This window comes from Vanessa cardui, chromosome 6 (genome assembly GCF_905220365.1).
Source record: "Vanessa cardui chromosome 6, ilVanCard2.1, whole genome shotgun sequence".
Classification (NCBI taxonomy): domain Eukaryota; kingdom Metazoa; phylum Arthropoda; class Insecta; order Lepidoptera; family Nymphalidae; genus Vanessa; species Vanessa cardui.
Genome location: NC_061128.1, coordinates 10007533 through 10025993, shown reverse-complemented (window position 1 = coordinate 10025993; position 18461 = coordinate 10007533). Strand labels below are relative to the sequence as shown.

Sequence of the window (18461 nt, the reverse complement as noted above, 5' to 3'; positions counted from 1 at the left end):
TGATATGTTATTTAAATACAAAAATAACTCAATAAGCATAACGTTGAAAACATAAGTACAATTATATTTAACACACATAACCAATCAGAATAAAAATACATTAATATTGTATACACAGTTCAAGTCGGAGTTATAGTTAAAATAATATATAAACGATTTTGAAATGTTATTTTTAAGGACTAAAAACATCTCTATAATAAATTGTATTAGGTGTACAACTGGGACAAGTGTCTGAGTTTCGTTGCGTGTATTTCTCCCGGTCGATAATCCGCAGTCCCAGTCAAACCTTCATAGTGAACGGAGTGTAAGCCCACGGGTGAGTACAATTTAGTCGATATTTTACCGAGTGTTACGTTTTTATAAAATAGAATCATTGTTATTTGAAAAAAGAATACCGATTCTATTTTTGAAAATAGAAATATTCAAAGCGAGATCGTGTTCTGTTGATTTTTACATGGAAAAATCTTGTCGTGAATTTTCAAAGTTCATTTATAAACACAACCCTTTTCTTAATCTATTGAAAAGTGTACTTCTAGATTCTTTTGTTATTATTATTGTAACAAATGACTGATATACCATTTTATTTATAATTAAATGTATTGTGTTCGCTCTGAACGTAAACATTATATAACGTTAATGCTGTATTTTTCTTTTCAAGATGTATCTTTAAAATTTCAATTTATTTACTGAATCTTCTTTTTAGTAACAATAATTTATAACATAGGGGTAGTTTTGTGACTTTTCTATTACATAACCAAAGGTACTTTCCTTCCGATTTTAAAATTTATGCAGTAAATAAATTATGAAATTGTTATTTAAAACTAAAACAAATCTTATAAGAGTTATTTTGAAATATTTTTTGAGGATGAAGTATGTTTATGTGCGAGATTATGTTTTTCACTTAGCAAATAGCTTTAACAAACCTTGCCTGTTCTGCGACAAAACTTAGAACTATGAGTCATAAATTTATATAATTTGCATAATGCTTTTACGTCACTTGTAACTGAACACCATTTTAACATTTTTTTTTTTATTTTCTTTATATATTATTTCACGAAAAATCTTTAGTAATACTTATTTTAAAAATAGTATCCAACTTATCTATTTAAAAACCTTATAACATGACGTTGGAAATAAAGTAAAATAAATTTGATTACGTAAGTTATTCATTTTCCATGTTCAAAATAAACTTTTCATAAGTGACTGTTGACGTCCAGCTTAAAACAGAGAAGATATTTTGTCATGAATGAATACCTCAATGAAGTCTGCATGTACGGAAAGAAGTGTGACATAAGAAAATTCTTTCCACCTACACTGAAATAGAGTTATGCAGTAAACTTAAACTAATACGAGTATTTCATACAGCAGTGCGAGTAAGGATCATTACTATATTCATAGCGTTGACTTTGAAAATTAAAAAACCATTGAATAAAATTGACTAATAATTTATAAAACATAGCTTAATTTTTTTTTTACATTTTATAATATTGTGTTAATGATAGAGCATCGCAAAGGTAATAGGGTTTTTATTAAATATATTTTTTATTGTAAAACTGTTACACGCTTGCGAAGCCATATATGTTAGAATAGGTGTCGTTCGTATTATTGAACAGACTTTAAAACGTTAGTTTAAATTAGATCAGCTGATATCTGTTTACATTAACAAAAACAGATTATGTTATTTAACGAAATCTAGTTTTTTATCTGATCAATTGGCCGATGAGAACACAATTATACAGCCAATACCAATATTAGAAGTTTTTTTTTACTTATAATAGACGCACTAGCAAATATCCCGATGATAAAGCTCATTCAAACTGACACTGCAAGAAATATTAATAATCAATTAAATCAACATATCGTCCTATGTAATAATACTAAGTAAAAGTATATGAAAAGTAAGTTACCTAGTCAGAAAGTGTATATGAATAAAATTAGTAAATATTATTGTCCGTTGTTATAAATCTTTTTTTCATTTATCTTTTTCGGGTCATTGTGGACATCTATTGCCACGCATTCTACTCCTGAAACCAACCTTGTATACAAGTTATATGTATTGCTTATTGTAAAACTTAACTATTATATTATAAGGTTATTTATGAGTAACAAAGTTCTTTAACCTGAAGTATTTCTGTTTGGCGGTTGATTATATGATGAGTGGGTGGCACCCAAATCAGGCTTGCACGAAGTTTCACTACCAAGTAAATCATTTGAAATTTGTTGATATCTTCAACTTATTGTACTCTTGGGTTTACTGATATTCAATTACGATAATGTTTTGGTACATACTTTTTCCCTTATGATTGACCTTTATCGCTACGTATCCTATCTGATCGTATCGTACCGTATCATGAAGGTATAAAGTCTATAAAATTGCTCGCAATCGATCTCATAGTTCATAACATCATAACTTTTGGTTTAAAAAGAAAGATATAAAGGTTCAATTAATATAACAGCCTGTAAACAACTCATTGAGCTATGTAATCTGTTCACAATGAAATCAAATTTAGGACCTCATTCCACCATCTTTAAGACTTTTTTGGTCTCATTTTGCAGAACTTTATCTGACGTGTATTCTCATAGCGTTCACCTTCCCCGTTGAGTATGACTTGCATTATATAAATATTTCATATATATATATAATTATTATAAAAAAAAGTATGATATAAACAAAAATAATATGGTTTGTTAAGCTTGTACAGTTTTGCATAGTTTTCACCTTTATATTAAAAATAAAACTAACTTTTTTAATCATAAATTTTAGAATAAATACGTAATTTTGAAAAAGAAGTTTAAGTTAAGTTAGTTTTAACGGCTAATGAATATGACATAAAAAAGTGACAAGTATTTTTTTAATCTACATGTTAAATAACACGAATGAAAATTACATAATGAGTATCGTGAAATATCACTTAGGCAAGCATTGTTTATCTACTTTAAAAAATGACAAATATCCATACAAAATTACAACTATCACCCTTTTTTTCGTTGGAAAATCCCATGACGCGTTTCCCCCTCATGATGTGGGTATGTGGGACCCTCCTGACTACCCACTAAAAACCGGTGATACCTACTGCGTCTTTTCGGGGGTCGCCAAGGGATTGCTTGCGCATACTTCCCTGACGTCCTGACGGTACCCCTCTACGGGTATCCAATTCCTAGGGAGTTCTCAGGGTACAGATACCCCGAGCTCCGGTGACATATATGGCGGGAGGAGAAGGTGTCGATAACAAAAACGAATTCTTCCCGGTCTTATTTAATTTTAACTTTAGAAGTTATAAATTTTTAAAAAACCCTGACAGAAGCCAAATACTTATTTTTATATTTATTTTATCAGAAATGAAAATTATCCTTATTTATTATAAATTATCTCATTATCCATTAAAATTTATGCAAATTTTTAAAAGGCTTTATAAAACGACCATTAAATTAATTTATGACATTTTTAAAATAAACTTTCTTGATATTACAAACAACAATAACTGTAATTAAAATAAATAGCTTTTATTTCAGGCAATTAAATGAAACCACTCAAATTAAACACAATAAAAATTCTGTTTATTTTTAACAATGGGTTGCTAGGTTTTAAATAAATGAAAAAAAAAATCTTTAAAAAACCCAAATACAATGAAATTCGCATGGAACCTCCTTGAATTGATAACTTTAACGCAAAAAAATCACACGAACAAAAAAACTGTGCCTGATGTTATTTATTTATTTACTTTTTCACACTTACAATTCATTCACTTACATCACAAATACATGTAAAATATTTTATTCTGTGTGAACACGTCACTTATAAATAAACACTTAATATTTTTCGAGTACAAATAACTAAACTAATAATAAATAAAAATATTAAAAAGACAATAGTCTAAAGTCTAAGAAATAGTCTACGTCATTGTTTTATGTACTCCTTAATGAGGTTAAATTGGGATGAAGCTTTGCGAGGTATTATTTTCGCATGAGTAAAGCCGCAGGATCAGTTAGTAAACTATCGGAATATAAAGTTCTATCTGTCACAATACAAATAATATTTCGTGAATAAACCCAACGGAACGTTACAAACAATCTAAATTTGAAATTATATTGATACAAATTTTAAAACAAAATAGTAAGATGGACATATTTCCATTTATTATGATGATTATTAATGATAATTGAAAATGTATTCTATTTTTGGTTTAAGTCAACCACAAATTACTGTCGTAGTTTTTACTTTTTAGTCTACTTATCAGTTAAAACTTTTTATAATAAACTACCAATAACATATAATGTTGATTAAGGTGTTCCAATCAAAATTAAGATTTAAATTTCTTTTCTAATTAATGAAAAACCACTTCATTCATATTAAAACGATGCTTTTATTTGTATATTATATTTTACCGCCAGTAAAAAGTAACAAGAGTGAGTGAGTCAGTAAAAATACAGATACATAACAAAATTGTGTCCGTAATTGTGTAAAATTTGAATTTTATATCAATCGGAAAGAATCTCCATAATCAGAGTTTACTTATTCAATTGTTCTTTTTTTATATGTGTATGTATATGCTATGTTAAATATTATTGCAATACAATAAATATTTCTTGAAATATTATGATACATTTGTCTACATTATTATATCTTGGATATTAACCTAAATATAAATTATAGTTATAATTTTTATTTTCAGTATGATATTTTTATACGAATACATCAACTAATGATAATATATTTATGGATATAGTACCAACGTTATTCGTAAAGTGATAGGCATTCCACTTAATTAATTAAATCCCCATAGTAATGGACTACCTTCAAATGATGATATCATTCAAAATGTTTGTATCTATGAATAAAATAATCGTAATCAAGTTCAAGAGTAACCTTTGAAGTTTTTATCTGGAATTATTTCTGGCATTTAATTCTAAACAATCGTAAGTCGCTTTTATTGTTACGACTGTTCGATATAAACATTTAATTCTTCTGACGTTCTCTAGATTTTGTTTATAATATGTCGGATATCAGCACTTTGCAAGGAAGCCAAAACCAATTTTACGTACCGAAGTTTGTGGAAGGTCGAGGCCACTAAATGAATTGAATACTGAGAAATTTTACCGCATTGCGCCAATCTTTTAAGCTTTCATAATTGAACAGATAATCGTGTTATCAAATAGTTCAGGTAGCACCTGCTCTGGCTTTGAATGATGCATTGGATTTTTTTGGTACGGGAAAAAATAAAATTCTATTTTATAATGTTTTACGTAGGTATCGAGTTAAAACATTATTCAACGTAGGCTTAACTAAAATTTTTAACACGCGAGCAACACGACTTTCATTAGCAACGACGACGTTTAGTAAGGTACTTACTGTTATTTATTTATTCGTTTTTTGCACATGGTACATATAGCTTGAGTTACTAAAAGAAATTCTAGATTAAATGCTTTCTAAGGCGACCTTATCGCCAACAGTAATCTTAAAGAGTTTATGCAAAATGCTAATGGAACAACCAAGAAAAATTACCAAGTAGTGTTACTTGAATAACTGAGAGCTGTTTATTTCTGCGATTGTATAATTTCATTGGTTCTAGTAGGTAGCTTAAAGTAGCGGACGCGTTATATGGACACGATCCCATATAGAAAATGGCCATTAAAAGTCTTTTCGGGTAAGAATTCTACAAAAATGGGTTTTCCGCAAGGCCAAAGGCTAAAATTGTTGATAGGATTTTACTATCACGGAAAAATAACTACCTTAAAAGGCTACAGATACTAAAGCCTTCGTCGCAGCTACAACCAAAAATATTCAAGCCCCGAATCTTGAATTAAAGTTTGACTAATTGGGTTTATCTTAACTTCTAGATATATTCGATAATATTTCCTGTTATACCCCGGGGTTTAGAATAGAGCAATGCGTACAGTGTCTGTTACTGATCTCTTTTCCTTCTTGTCAGATTGCTGTGCCATAGGGTTACGAGATCAATGGAGTAGAAAGCGCACACTATAGTGCTTTATAATGTGTTCACACTATCGCCTAGTCTCTTGTTACATTTAAATAATGTTGACATTTAAATATGACATATACATACATATACATAAATAATACCTATTAAAGATGTTCCAAATTATTCTATGCAGTCCTACTGCATGGTTTTCTATTATCCCTTCACAATAATAAAGATATTTTTTTTCTAAATTTCCTATAAAATTTTAAGATTTAATTTTTTCTTGTAATCGCCTTGAATTTAAGTATTGTTTTGTATCTTGATTTGTTTTATTAATTTAATTCTGGCCATGGAAGCCAACTCTGCAAATGATTAATAAAACCAAAGCAAAATTTATGTAGGGTTTTTCTTGTTTATTATTTTCAAATTATAGATATACGCCATATTAGATGTCTATCTTTATAGAGAGCTGTAAGATCTAATTAAAAAAAAAAAAACAAAACACAAATATACTTCTTAAACAATTACATTTTCCCATCGATTTCCAGTAACTTTTTAATAAAAATATGTAAATGAAGCGAACTTTCTTGTATTTTATCCAAGGGATTAATTCTTTATATATTCAAGAAACAAATTTTTCGAAACATTAGTATTATCTTCACAAATTTCATCCTATTTCAATGTTTATGTGATACTGAATAAACTTGAACTGGTTGCTTGCATGTGATAATATTGTGCTTATAGTACATTTGATAAATAATGTGATGTGTCATGTTTGTTTAGGTTGCGACTACGCCTTTAAATGCGTTATAACAGAGTGAATGTTTGACCCGGTAAACTGGAATAAATCGCCACAAATAATTAGTTTAAACTTTCAAAGATAATCGTGTTAGTAGATTTGTATACAAAGATTTTCGTAATCACTATGAATACAATAAAGGTACGAGTGACCGGGAAACCTCACTGGAGCCAGGCAAATGACCTGAAACGACTCACTCGACATACTACCATTCAATGACAACTTCATTATTCGATTTATCATACGAATATGAACTTTAAAACGTCAGCAGTAAGATCTTGAATTATATATTAGATCGAGGTGTTGCAATTTTACGCGTTCGTTATGCTTTGAAAATGACCTCTCAATCACTTTGAGGTGTACTATAAATCATAATAAATGACATTGGCAATGAATTGGCGTGTAGTTTGTAATGGTAGTTTAACGGGGATAACTGACCCGCAGATCGTAATGCAGCTTCGAGATAAATCAGTTACGATATTTGCGAGTAAATGGTGTGTCTCTTGCATTATTGATTAGTCATCTCCAGACTAAGCATGTACAAATGATAGTAGATTTATGGAGTAATTATTTTTATATATAGCTGAGGTATGATGATTTAAGGAATTCAAATTATGTGTTGTACGTTTGCCATGTCATAAGTAGTTAATATGCCAAATGGAACAATTTTTCTAACATACAATCAATTTCCAAAATAAATATAGTCGTATATCCTGACTGACTATCAACTCGTTCCAAACAACTCCATCAAGAACGTTGAAATTTAAGACGTACTATTATTTTGTAGCGTAAACATGCATACATTTTTTGGATATTGGGGAGAGGGTTGTGTTTAGCAAGTAAAAAGTTGATTTTAATAATAAATATAGAAAGCTTTCGTACACGTCACTTACTGTTATATTTTGACGGAAATTCAACACGACTAGAGAGTAATCAGAGGTAGAATACTTTATAAGTTAGTGCTTATAAGATCACGTCAAGCACAGAGTATTTTTTTTAAATCACGTGTACAGACACATAAGAAATATGATGATGATAAAAAAAAATAAACGTTAACTTTTTTAATAATTACTTCTACTCTAAAAAAATTACTTATATTAAGATTTTGGTCCTTGTTGTGTAGTTATAACGGTGCACGTATAACAAATAAGATACATATTATTATAGATCCCATATTCACTAGAAAAACAATGAGATTTAATTTACAATTTGGTTTTATTTTAGGCAAAACTTTTGTGTTAATAATGTGTACACAATAAACATTAGAGACACGTTCCAAAATAATCTTTCAAAGCGATACAATACAATTCAATAGCTGAACGTATTTGAAAAGATTTAGAACCAGTTTATTGATATACAAATTTGGCATGGCGTCATTTATCTTTCTACATAATAAAGATTAGAGCACGAACTCGTGGACACCTGCAAGGCGACTTATAAGAATACAACTCGTGCAATCTTGACGTTCGATTTACGGTGTTACGCCAATTTGATACAACGTGTTCTATATAAATTATAATTACTGGAGTCAATATCGTCTAGCGCATTCTGAAATATCACGGTCGTGTTCTGCGGTGAGTTTCTTCACATAGCTCTGAGGCCGATGTCAATCACTGAAAACTTTTTGTTGCCAAAACTTTAGGCAAAAAGTAAAGAGAAGACATGCTGCGCCAACCCCATATAAAATTTGGAAAAGGGCAAGAGGATGGTGATGGTGAGGATGATGATACTTTAGGCGGTAAATACTTTTAAAAACGGTGAGACTCGAGTCCTGCTACCTTTGATGGATGTAATAATTGTTATAAAATTTTGTATATAACTTAGTAAAGCGCTTTGTTGCTTATAATAACAAAAATATCTTTTGATAAATTTTAAAAAAGATAGCAGTAAAATTTGTTCAAATCTAATTCACTCCAAACTCGCTGTGGAATTTGCAAATTTTGAGCGCTTAAGCGTGCTTAAATAGAAATAAAACTCTCTATTATTTCTTCATCAATATCCGGAATCCAGGTAAGGTCTACCTGGTCTATCATAACAAAACGTCACCTAGTGCGTAACCTTATAACAAGTTTAAAGCAAGCAAGGGCTGCCAGTAACGGAGAGGAAATAGGAAAAGCTGATTTAGGGCAGAAAGATAAGTGCTTGACAATAATGTTTTGACATTCTTAGTTTTCAAGTATAATTTCTTTACATTAATAACTAATTCCATTACTACAGTAGAACTACTTCTAATGATACTGAGGGGCAAGTAATGATTGTCATTCTGAATGATTTCATCTAATACCAGCTTTCGCTTTGTAAATTATCTACATTCCATTTAACTCATAGAATAAAATAAAAAAGTATAGCCTAATATGGTATTTTACATATTATTTACGTATTATACAAGTAATTAAATAATGAAACTTAGTACCATATTTGATTATAATATTGTGTTAATTTATTATTAATTATTTTATTTACAGCAGGAACTTAAGTTTTTAAATTAATATTTGAAAGTTAATTTTATACTTGTTTTGAAATAATTATAATATATTTAATATTAATTTAATCTAATATTATGATAATATTGTTAATTGTATTAATCTTTCCCAATTTATAATTAAGTTCATATTCATATGAATATAATGAATCTTTATATTATAATTATACAATTATGAATATATAAAAGTAATTTGGTCAATGACAACTTTTATGTGGCTACTTATAATATAATAACACTTATGGATAAATCTTTTGACGCTTCTTGAAACCGAATCGTATGCCGTGTCGGCAAACGGTATGACGGTCTCTCATGTCCTTTATCTGACGCTGATTTTAAAATTTAAGGGACGCGTTTATGATGTGTTGTAGATAATGCAAATCGTTATCTCTTCATGTATCCTTTATAAAGTTTGCAGAGTTTAATCTTAAAGTAGTAAAGAAATAACTAACCAAAAAAAAAACATTAAAAAAAAACTAACCATTACTACTAGTACTAATAGTTAAAATAATTAAAATATTTTTTGATGAAGAAGAGTCGAAACACCAATACTTACAATTAATATTACATATAATACTAACCTTACTCTAAAACTATTATATAAGAGCCAAATAGGAGAGATTTTTCTCGCTGGAGACTGTTTTCCGAACGGGTGATATGGATCAAATTGAATTGAATTTTCTATTCAAAAATGCTTTTAAAACTTTTGATTTGAAGTCAGTGATATTTTCACGGATTTATTATATTTAATATATCATCATAGGTCTTCTTTTATTTTAGTTTCATTGAGCAATCATTAATTAAGCTACATGCGAAAATTTCTACATCTCTTTTTTTTTTAATACAGTTATTTCATGAGCATGCTACATACGCCGTCCGGAATTATAGAAACGAGCAATTCCAGTAATAGTCGCTTGCAATGCGAAACATTTTGCAGATCTGATCATAAACAGATACTTGAATATAAACCAAGGAGCTTCGAAACATAACAGAGCAGAGTGTACACCTGATACACAAATTCGTATTACAAATGTTATTGCTAGTAATGTGCCAGAAATTTATTTCATAAATTGACTCGTGTAAAATTGGACAAGATTCGTCGTTACTTACTGTCACATATCGAAGAAGTAACAGTATTTACATATTGATAGCTGCGAAAAAGCCTCTTCAGTTTAACCCAACCTCGCTGTTCCAAATTGGATAACAATGTAAAATACTTTCAACTAACACCTTCAGGTTAACCTCGCGATGATATAATTAACTGCTGAGCTCTTATCAAAGGAAAAACCTTCCTTGGTTTGAGCCCATTTCGATTAGAATTGCCATTCATTAGACCACGTGGCATTCTCAGCATAATAGAAAAAAAATTATAAGAAAACAGACGAACTAATATTTTCAGTAATTCTTCTCTTTTAAAGAATTGACACTTACCAAAAAAATCTAAAGATATCACAGATAGTTACATAATCATAGCAACGGATAAAGTTAGTTGATTCGTGAAACACATTTAATTTAGCCTGATAATACACCTACTGCTACTTTAAACGATACTCCCTCGTCAAGCCCGAAGCCATAAAACATTCGTCGAGACCGTTCTGCGATTTGAAAATCAGGTCGCATTGCGAATAAAAATAAAGTTACTAATACAATAGTTCGTCTATAAACCTAACGTTTATATTAAATGTAAATAATAAGGTTTGTGTTTGAAACGAACGCGTAGACGTTTCGAAAAAAAAAGACCAAAACGATGTTTGTATTTAAACAAGACTAGTTTGAAACTAATTAACTTTGACAAATTTCCATGAGCCTACTTATACAGAATACGTATTTGTATGCGTTTGGTCCCGTTTCTTTCATCATGCCTACAAATTATGTGAATAGCAATCCAACATTAATTTTAATGTGATCTCTACTTGTGTACTGAATAACCGTATCTAGTTTCCATAATATTGATAGGCGCACAAGAAAATGAGAACGAATACTGTTTCTAAAAGCGTCAAATTTTACATAACAACTTGTTAACGAGACAAATTCTGCAAAACACTCAATCTAAGTTGACTGGCCTGAAGTTTGTCATCTGACATCTGACCACGTCATCTTCTCTCAAAATGCCAATAAGACATTAGCTCAGGTCTGAGATGTAACAAGCTGTAAAATTTAGTAGGTATATGGTACTGAGATAAATATCTGCCCGACCTATTCACATAGCACGTGTTTATTACACTATATTTTCTATCTCGATTACTGCCTAGGCTAAATATTAATGCCCTATATCTCTCTTTGAATCTCAGCTAATGAAAGCAATGACTGGAAAATTAACAACAAGGGGCTTAAGTGCTTAATTAAGGTCGCAACCTCTAGCAGTCAAGTAACATTTGACCTTTGGAAAGTGTAAGCTTGGTTGAAAAATGTAATATTTTAAATGGGCTTATTTGCAATCTGGCCGCAATTTCTTCGGTATATATTTTAATGTAGACTTGAGTTCTAACAGAGGGATGATTTATACGAATACGCCAGTCAGTACTTTATACTGGTTAGGGTGTTCGTATTTATATATATTTCTATATAAATTCATTATATAGGAACAACGTTATCTTCTTTGTTGAAATATAAAATGAATTGTTAATTATTGAGTTTTTTAATATTGAAAGCGTATTGCAGAATTTGTTCTTAATTACATTTTTGAATGCTTTGGAAAGTTTTTGATTGTATGTCAAGCTAATTTTAACATTTTTTAAAAGTTTTATAATCGTTTAAAATTTATCGTTAACACATAATATGTCCCTGCCGTACTCCGATGGCGACTCGGCAAACTCTCCTAAGAGTAAAAGAGAGTAAAACACGTTAAACCGTAATTATTCCCAGCTGACATCTTCAGTAGCGCATCTAAAAATTAACTAATTAATATATTCTTAAATGGTAGCCGATGGTATTTTTTTATATAAATAACATCGTTAATTTAAATCTTTCTGGAGATTTGGTAGTCTATGCAGATGATACCTGTCTCTTTGTTCATTCTAATCCTAGTATGATATCACAAGTACAATAAGACTCAGACTTATTATATGAATACAATCTTCTTACAAAAAATACAACAAAACCGTCATACGCTTAAGCGCTAAAAAATTAAACGATCTAAGTTTTATCCCACTTTCTATTAATAACGATATCACACACAGATCAAATTATCATAGAAACACTCATATCGATACAGTAATATCTAAATTAACTTCGCTGACAGGAATTCTTCTTTAAATATTGCACAAATCACGATCCGTCATTTATAATGCCCTTATTAAGCTATTTTCAGTTCGTCCTTGAGATATGGGAATCTTCAACAAATATCTGGTACCTGAAGTATTATTTCAGTTAATCAGGTTGAAAAAAATATCTTGCTTGATAATAATTCCCCAGCAAATATATTTCTCAATACCTCGCAGATATAATTAATTACAACATCCTATGCACCGTATTGGTTAGGTTTATATGATAAAATTTTGTATTTCAAACAATGTTGTGTATTTAAATAGCTATTAATTATTATTAACATATATGTATTAAAGCTATCTATTTCTTGTAACTAGAGATACATGCTTCCGAAATATAATACGAGCACTTTTATTTCATAACTTTTTTTGTATTTTAATACTATTTTAAATAAATTAAAGGTCATAATCTCAAAAAGGCAGCTAACGAGCGTTCTGATATTATGGAAGAAATATTTCAGAATTTTAACATATTGTGTTCAAACAAAACTAAATAATTAATGAGCATTCGTAAAACATAAAAAAACTATTTGTTGATCATGATTTGTATAACACGTGTAATTAAAAAAAAATTTAACATTTCATGTCATACATTAGTATAATATGTATCACATTGAACACTATGATCTCATTATATTGACGACGAATTCAGTCATAATACTAGTTTCTTAGCTGTTACATTACACTTGTTTTCCATAAAGAGTTATTATATTCTATCCTCGACTCCCCTATGTTTTTCCATAGGATAAATATCCATCACAAGCTACAGAAAGACTCAAACCGGTTTCACTAACTGTATGGTTTTGTAAATGTTTCTAATTAAATGCAAATTAGATTAATTAATCATTATTTACACTCTCAATTTAATGCGTATGTTCTACAAACAATTGAGTCGATATTTTAATTAAGTGTATGAAGTATTGTATAATTAATCATATATTTAGTAATACGTAAAGAGGTCACTGTTTCTTTGTTTCTTCCAGATAAAAAAAAACTTCTTGTAGTCTTGTACTTTATATTGAAATGAAAAGGCGTGAAGCTAATACGTATTGACTTTCAAAGAGGTTACATTACATTTTTTTTTTATTTCATCGAAACAACTATTTTTACCTCACCAAGTTTGACGATTTAAAAGTTTTTTTTTTAAATTATGTTCAAGAATTGATAAAACTTGAAGATAAATTGGAAATAATTTTATTAATAATTATTTAATTAAACATATCCTCGTATTCATGCATCTGTGACAAGTAAGAGGTAAATCTTAACAGCTATGTGAGAAAATAATAAAACTAAAAGAAACATAAAACATAACAGATAAAAATCTTACAAAGAAGGATATTATATAAATGACGTATTTTGACAAGCACGTCTTTTACATGACAAACAATTTCGTTTTACAGATTGCGGTGAAAACATGAGTTATTTGGAAAAAATGGATCGCTATTTGGATTCCTTGAAAGTCGGCAAGAGTAAGACAATTTTACATACATTTTCACCATACTGTTAAAGATATCAAACATAATTGAGGCGTAATTTAACTTGTATCAAAATATATTGAAACTCATTTTGTGAAATTGTATGAAGATATTTTAATTTGATTTATTTTAGGTGCGATGGTAGATTCGTGGTTCATGATGTCGAGCCCAATGCCGATTTTGTCTGTTGTGGTGCTCTACCTACTATTCATAAGGATCGGACCGAGGGTGATGAAGAACCGATCTCCGCTTCGGATGAATAAACTCATTAGCTATTACAACGCTTCGCAAGTCGTGCTTGCTACCATGATTTGTATGAAGGTGAATCGATAGATATTGATAAATAGCGTACAACTTACGATCTTGTAACAAAAGAATAATATTCATAATATTTTTCAAAATTCGCTAGGTCCTTAAGGGTTGTTGAAAAATTTAGACAATATTAAAAAGTTAGTCTGTTCGACCTTTTGTGTAAAGACCTTATCTTGACTTGAATAATGTAATGTTTTAATGTAATGACATTTCTTTCGTCTTTATAGGGTTGCGAATTTCAGTTACTTATGCATTGGAATTCATTTTTTGCTTTTTTGAAGCAATTGATCAACTCTTATATTTTTTTTTTCAGGTGTTTAAGTTGAATCTCTTTAGAGATGGTATATTGTATGCAGGGTGTAGATATCCGTCCAACTCGCAAAATCCGATGGTAAGTCTATCTTTATAGATCTGTGTGTTTGTTATCATATCATAACAACAACTTTATTGAGATTATTAAAAATAAGTTTTAGTTTGTTCGTTAATTTTTGTTTGTTGTTTGTAAGCTAACTAATAACTTTTATAATTTCAGCTACTAGATTTAGGCTGGTGGTATTTTTTTGCAAAATTCACCGAACTTCTAGATACAGTATTCTTCGTGCTAAGAAAGAAAGATAAGCAGGTAATATAATTACTTATATAAGATATTTTATGTTTAAATGGCTTATGATGATGATGATAAGGCAGAAAAAAGAAACATGTTCATAAAATTTGTATGTGTTGAATAAAATTACGGTATATCTATTTTACCAATCAGCATTAGTTGTTGCCAACCATCTCCTGAAGAAAGCTTTTATCCAGAAGTGGGCTCACTTTAAAGTAAAAAAATTAAACGGGCCATAAATGCTTTTGAACATTTTTTATACTTGCTATTCTTCAAAAACAACTTACAAAATAAACTATCAACATTGTAATTGCTCTCGGAACATTAATACGTAAAAGCGTCTTGCTTTGAAATCCATTTTATGGTAACATTTCATGAGGGTTTAATCATTTTTTTTTTGGTTTTTCAATGCGTATTTCATTGCATGCGTGGTCATGATCGTAGCTAAAGAAATTTTCCGCATAAAATTATTTGTTCCTCTATCTCTTATATAATTTAAATCTTTAGTCATTTCGATGTATCCACATTCTTAAAATCGATTTCTGCATTAGTGGCATTAATTTTAATAATAACTCTTTCAGCTGACTTTCCTCCACGTTTATCACCACGTGATCATGGCTCTTTATTCTTGGAGCTACCTTAAGTTTGCAGCTGGTGGGGAGGGAGCTATCCTTGCACTCTTGAACTCAATCGTCCATGTGGTCATGTACACTTATTATTTACTGTCAGGCTTGGGACCAAGGTTTCAGAAGTACTTATGGTGGAAGAAGTATGTTACTAAAATGCAATTGGTAAGTTTTTATTTATTTATTATTTATAAACGTTTAAATTATGAATTTGAGTTTAAAATATGTATTTAAATTTTAACGCCAAAATCTTTATAATACTATATAGTTTACTTTTTTATGGTATATTTAAGTTAGTTGCTTTGTATGTACGTTAATCAAACTATGCTTTATATTAAATTTAAGTGAAAAGTTTTTTGAAAATTTTCATTTGTCTTTGTAAATTTTATATAAGAATCAATAAGTAGTTATCAAGAAAAAAACCGTCAAAAAATATTATATTGTTCTCTTGGATACAAAAACAAGGTGGAATATTTAAACTCAATTCACTGGCGGAGTTGGTTTTAAATTAAGTTGATGATTTGACCCGAATACTAACAGATGAATTTAAATAAAATTTGAATAGCTGAAATTCTGCCAAATGATTCTAAATTGTTAAATGTAGCCTTAAAAGTGCACTTGAGTTTTAAGAACTAAATCTATGTTCATGTTTTCAATCGACTTAAGCGGATTACTAAAAATAGCCTTAATTTTCAGATTCAGTTCATATTGATGCTTTCCTACTGCGCTTGGACATACAACTCACCCAGATGTCAATATGCTACTGGATTCACATATTTCATATCCGCTAACGTTACTATTTTCCTTTTATTGTTCCTAAACTTTTATTCTAAGAGTTATAAGATTAAGAAAGATTCTAAGAAAGAAAATACGAATACGTCAAACGGATTTAATAAGCAAAATGGAGTGACAGAAAAGTGTGAAATGAAAGAAAATGGGGTTTGTCGAGAGGAAAATAATGAAGCTCCGAGCATTGAAGAAATACCATTCGAAGTCAATAAGGCTTGCGGCGATTATATAAAGGATGGCAAAGTTTTTCTAACGAGGCGTACCGCTAAAGCTACATACGGACCGGAGTACGATTTTGACAGCATAATAAAAAAATGATTTTCCAGATTTGATAATTGATTTAGATTGTTCATTTGAGACTGATGTTGTGATGATGAAGATGGATATTCTATTATAGCCTAAATTAGAAGTTAATACGGATTAGTTCTATGGGGTCTAGATTAGAGCTACTTTAAATCTTAATCTTAATCGCTTTGGTGGTTTTTGAATGCATTGGAAGTAGGATTTTATCACACAAACAAACAAGGTTACGCAATATTCGAACATTTACTATATAAATAGATAAATAGGTATAAATTATGTCAGGATTCATCTTATTGTAGTAAAAACTTTTGCATTATTTGGAAATTAAACAAAGAGTTGCGGTCATTTGTATTTAGCGATGCAAGTGTATTAGATTGTTTTATACTTTAATCAAAATTTATTTCAATACTTTTCACATTTGTTTTTATACTTCTCGCTATTTGCTTGTAATGTTGACTTATCTATATATCTGTATCTATTACTTATTCTTGTACAATAGGAAGAGTATCGCTATTAGGTTCAATATTGCTACTATTGTTAAGCTACGGTGTGACAGAAACCTATCAGAGATCACCAGTGCCTTTTAATATGTACTTATAATTAAAATTAAGCTTGATTACTTTCGCCATTTTGCAGACGCAGGGTAATATTTAAATGAAAATATTATGATGTCATAGTCGCGTAGTATTAAATCTGGTACAAATGTGAAATAAAAACTCGAATGTATGAAGAATATTATTATGATTATATTAAAATTTAAGAATATAAACTGTTAATGAAGGAACGTACTAACGACAGATAATAATAAGGGAGGTTAATGTTATGAATGATATGTAAATAAATATATAATAAATATAAAAAAAAACGCATTCTGGTACATACTTAAATTACAATTAAATAATAATTTATTATTACAATGTTCTTTATAAAGTTTTGTAACGTGAAAATAAAATTTTACAATTATTTATATAATTATATATATCGACGAATGTAAAATAAGGATATTATTTTGAATACATCGAAGCGAATATAATTAGAAAATATACAATTTTTGTCCATTAAAATTTGCTTATTCTTATGAATTACAGCATATCGTAAATAGATTTAAAAAAAAATATAATAGTTTATAAGTTTCTAAATATCAGTGAGAGGATACGCTTTACAAAATTAGTTTCATTATTAAATAGTTATTGAATTTTTAAATATTTATTATAATGCAAATCGCACAATTATTGTAAAACAAAACAATATTAATGTAATGAAAAGAAAATAATGATTAGAAAATAAATAATGATTAACAAAACGTCCTTGTATGAATACTGATATAATAAGGGGAATGGTTTTATTTATTCGAATATCGTAGACTGTGCATGCTCATAGTTTCTTCTTCCAATATAATACTTCGATAGAAATGTCTTTAATGATTTCAGTTTAAGCTACTTTTTACACTTATTTGATTAGTTCATTTTTTTAACTTATTAATTCATTCTTGGCTTAACATTGTAAGGTATAGAATTATTCAGAAACAATTATAGTTCTAAGGAAACATAAAAGTTTTTCAATTCAAACGTAATACTATTAATACAAACGGATATTTCTATAAGTTTTCCAAAAAAAAATTATTTTATCGATATTTATAGACCAGTAAATATAACTTGAGTGATCAATTTATTTCTAAAAGCAAGAGATGAATAGATTATACTAAATAGTTGAAATAGATATCTTACTTTTAACAAAAAATGCTATTGACGTATTTTGGAAATCGTTTTTTTTATACCTAATTCTGGACATTGTCAACCGTACAATGTCTTTATTAATTAAGTTACAAAATTAATTGTTACTTAGACATAATATATAGCCTTAATAAAGAATAAGAATTGCGAA

At 29.1% G+C, this 18461-nt stretch overlaps 1 protein-coding gene across 1 annotated transcript; it reads left to right on the top strand.

Moving 5' to 3' along the window:
• Window positions 1–272: 272 nt before the first annotated feature.
• On the top strand, window positions 273–18145 carry LOC124530712 (elongation of very long chain fatty acids protein 7-like). Its single transcript, XM_047104966.1, has 7 exons — window positions 273–316; window positions 13869–13937; window positions 14077–14264; window positions 14569–14646; window positions 14788–14877; window positions 15441–15650; window positions 16182–18145. The coding sequence occupies exons 2-7, from the start codon at window positions 13883–13885 to the stop codon at window positions 16590–16592; spliced, it is 1032 nt and encodes a 343-aa protein (XP_046960922.1). The 5' UTR covers window positions 273–316; window positions 13869–13882; the 3' UTR covers window positions 16593–18145.
• The last annotated feature ends 316 nt before the right edge of the window (window positions 18146–18461 follow it).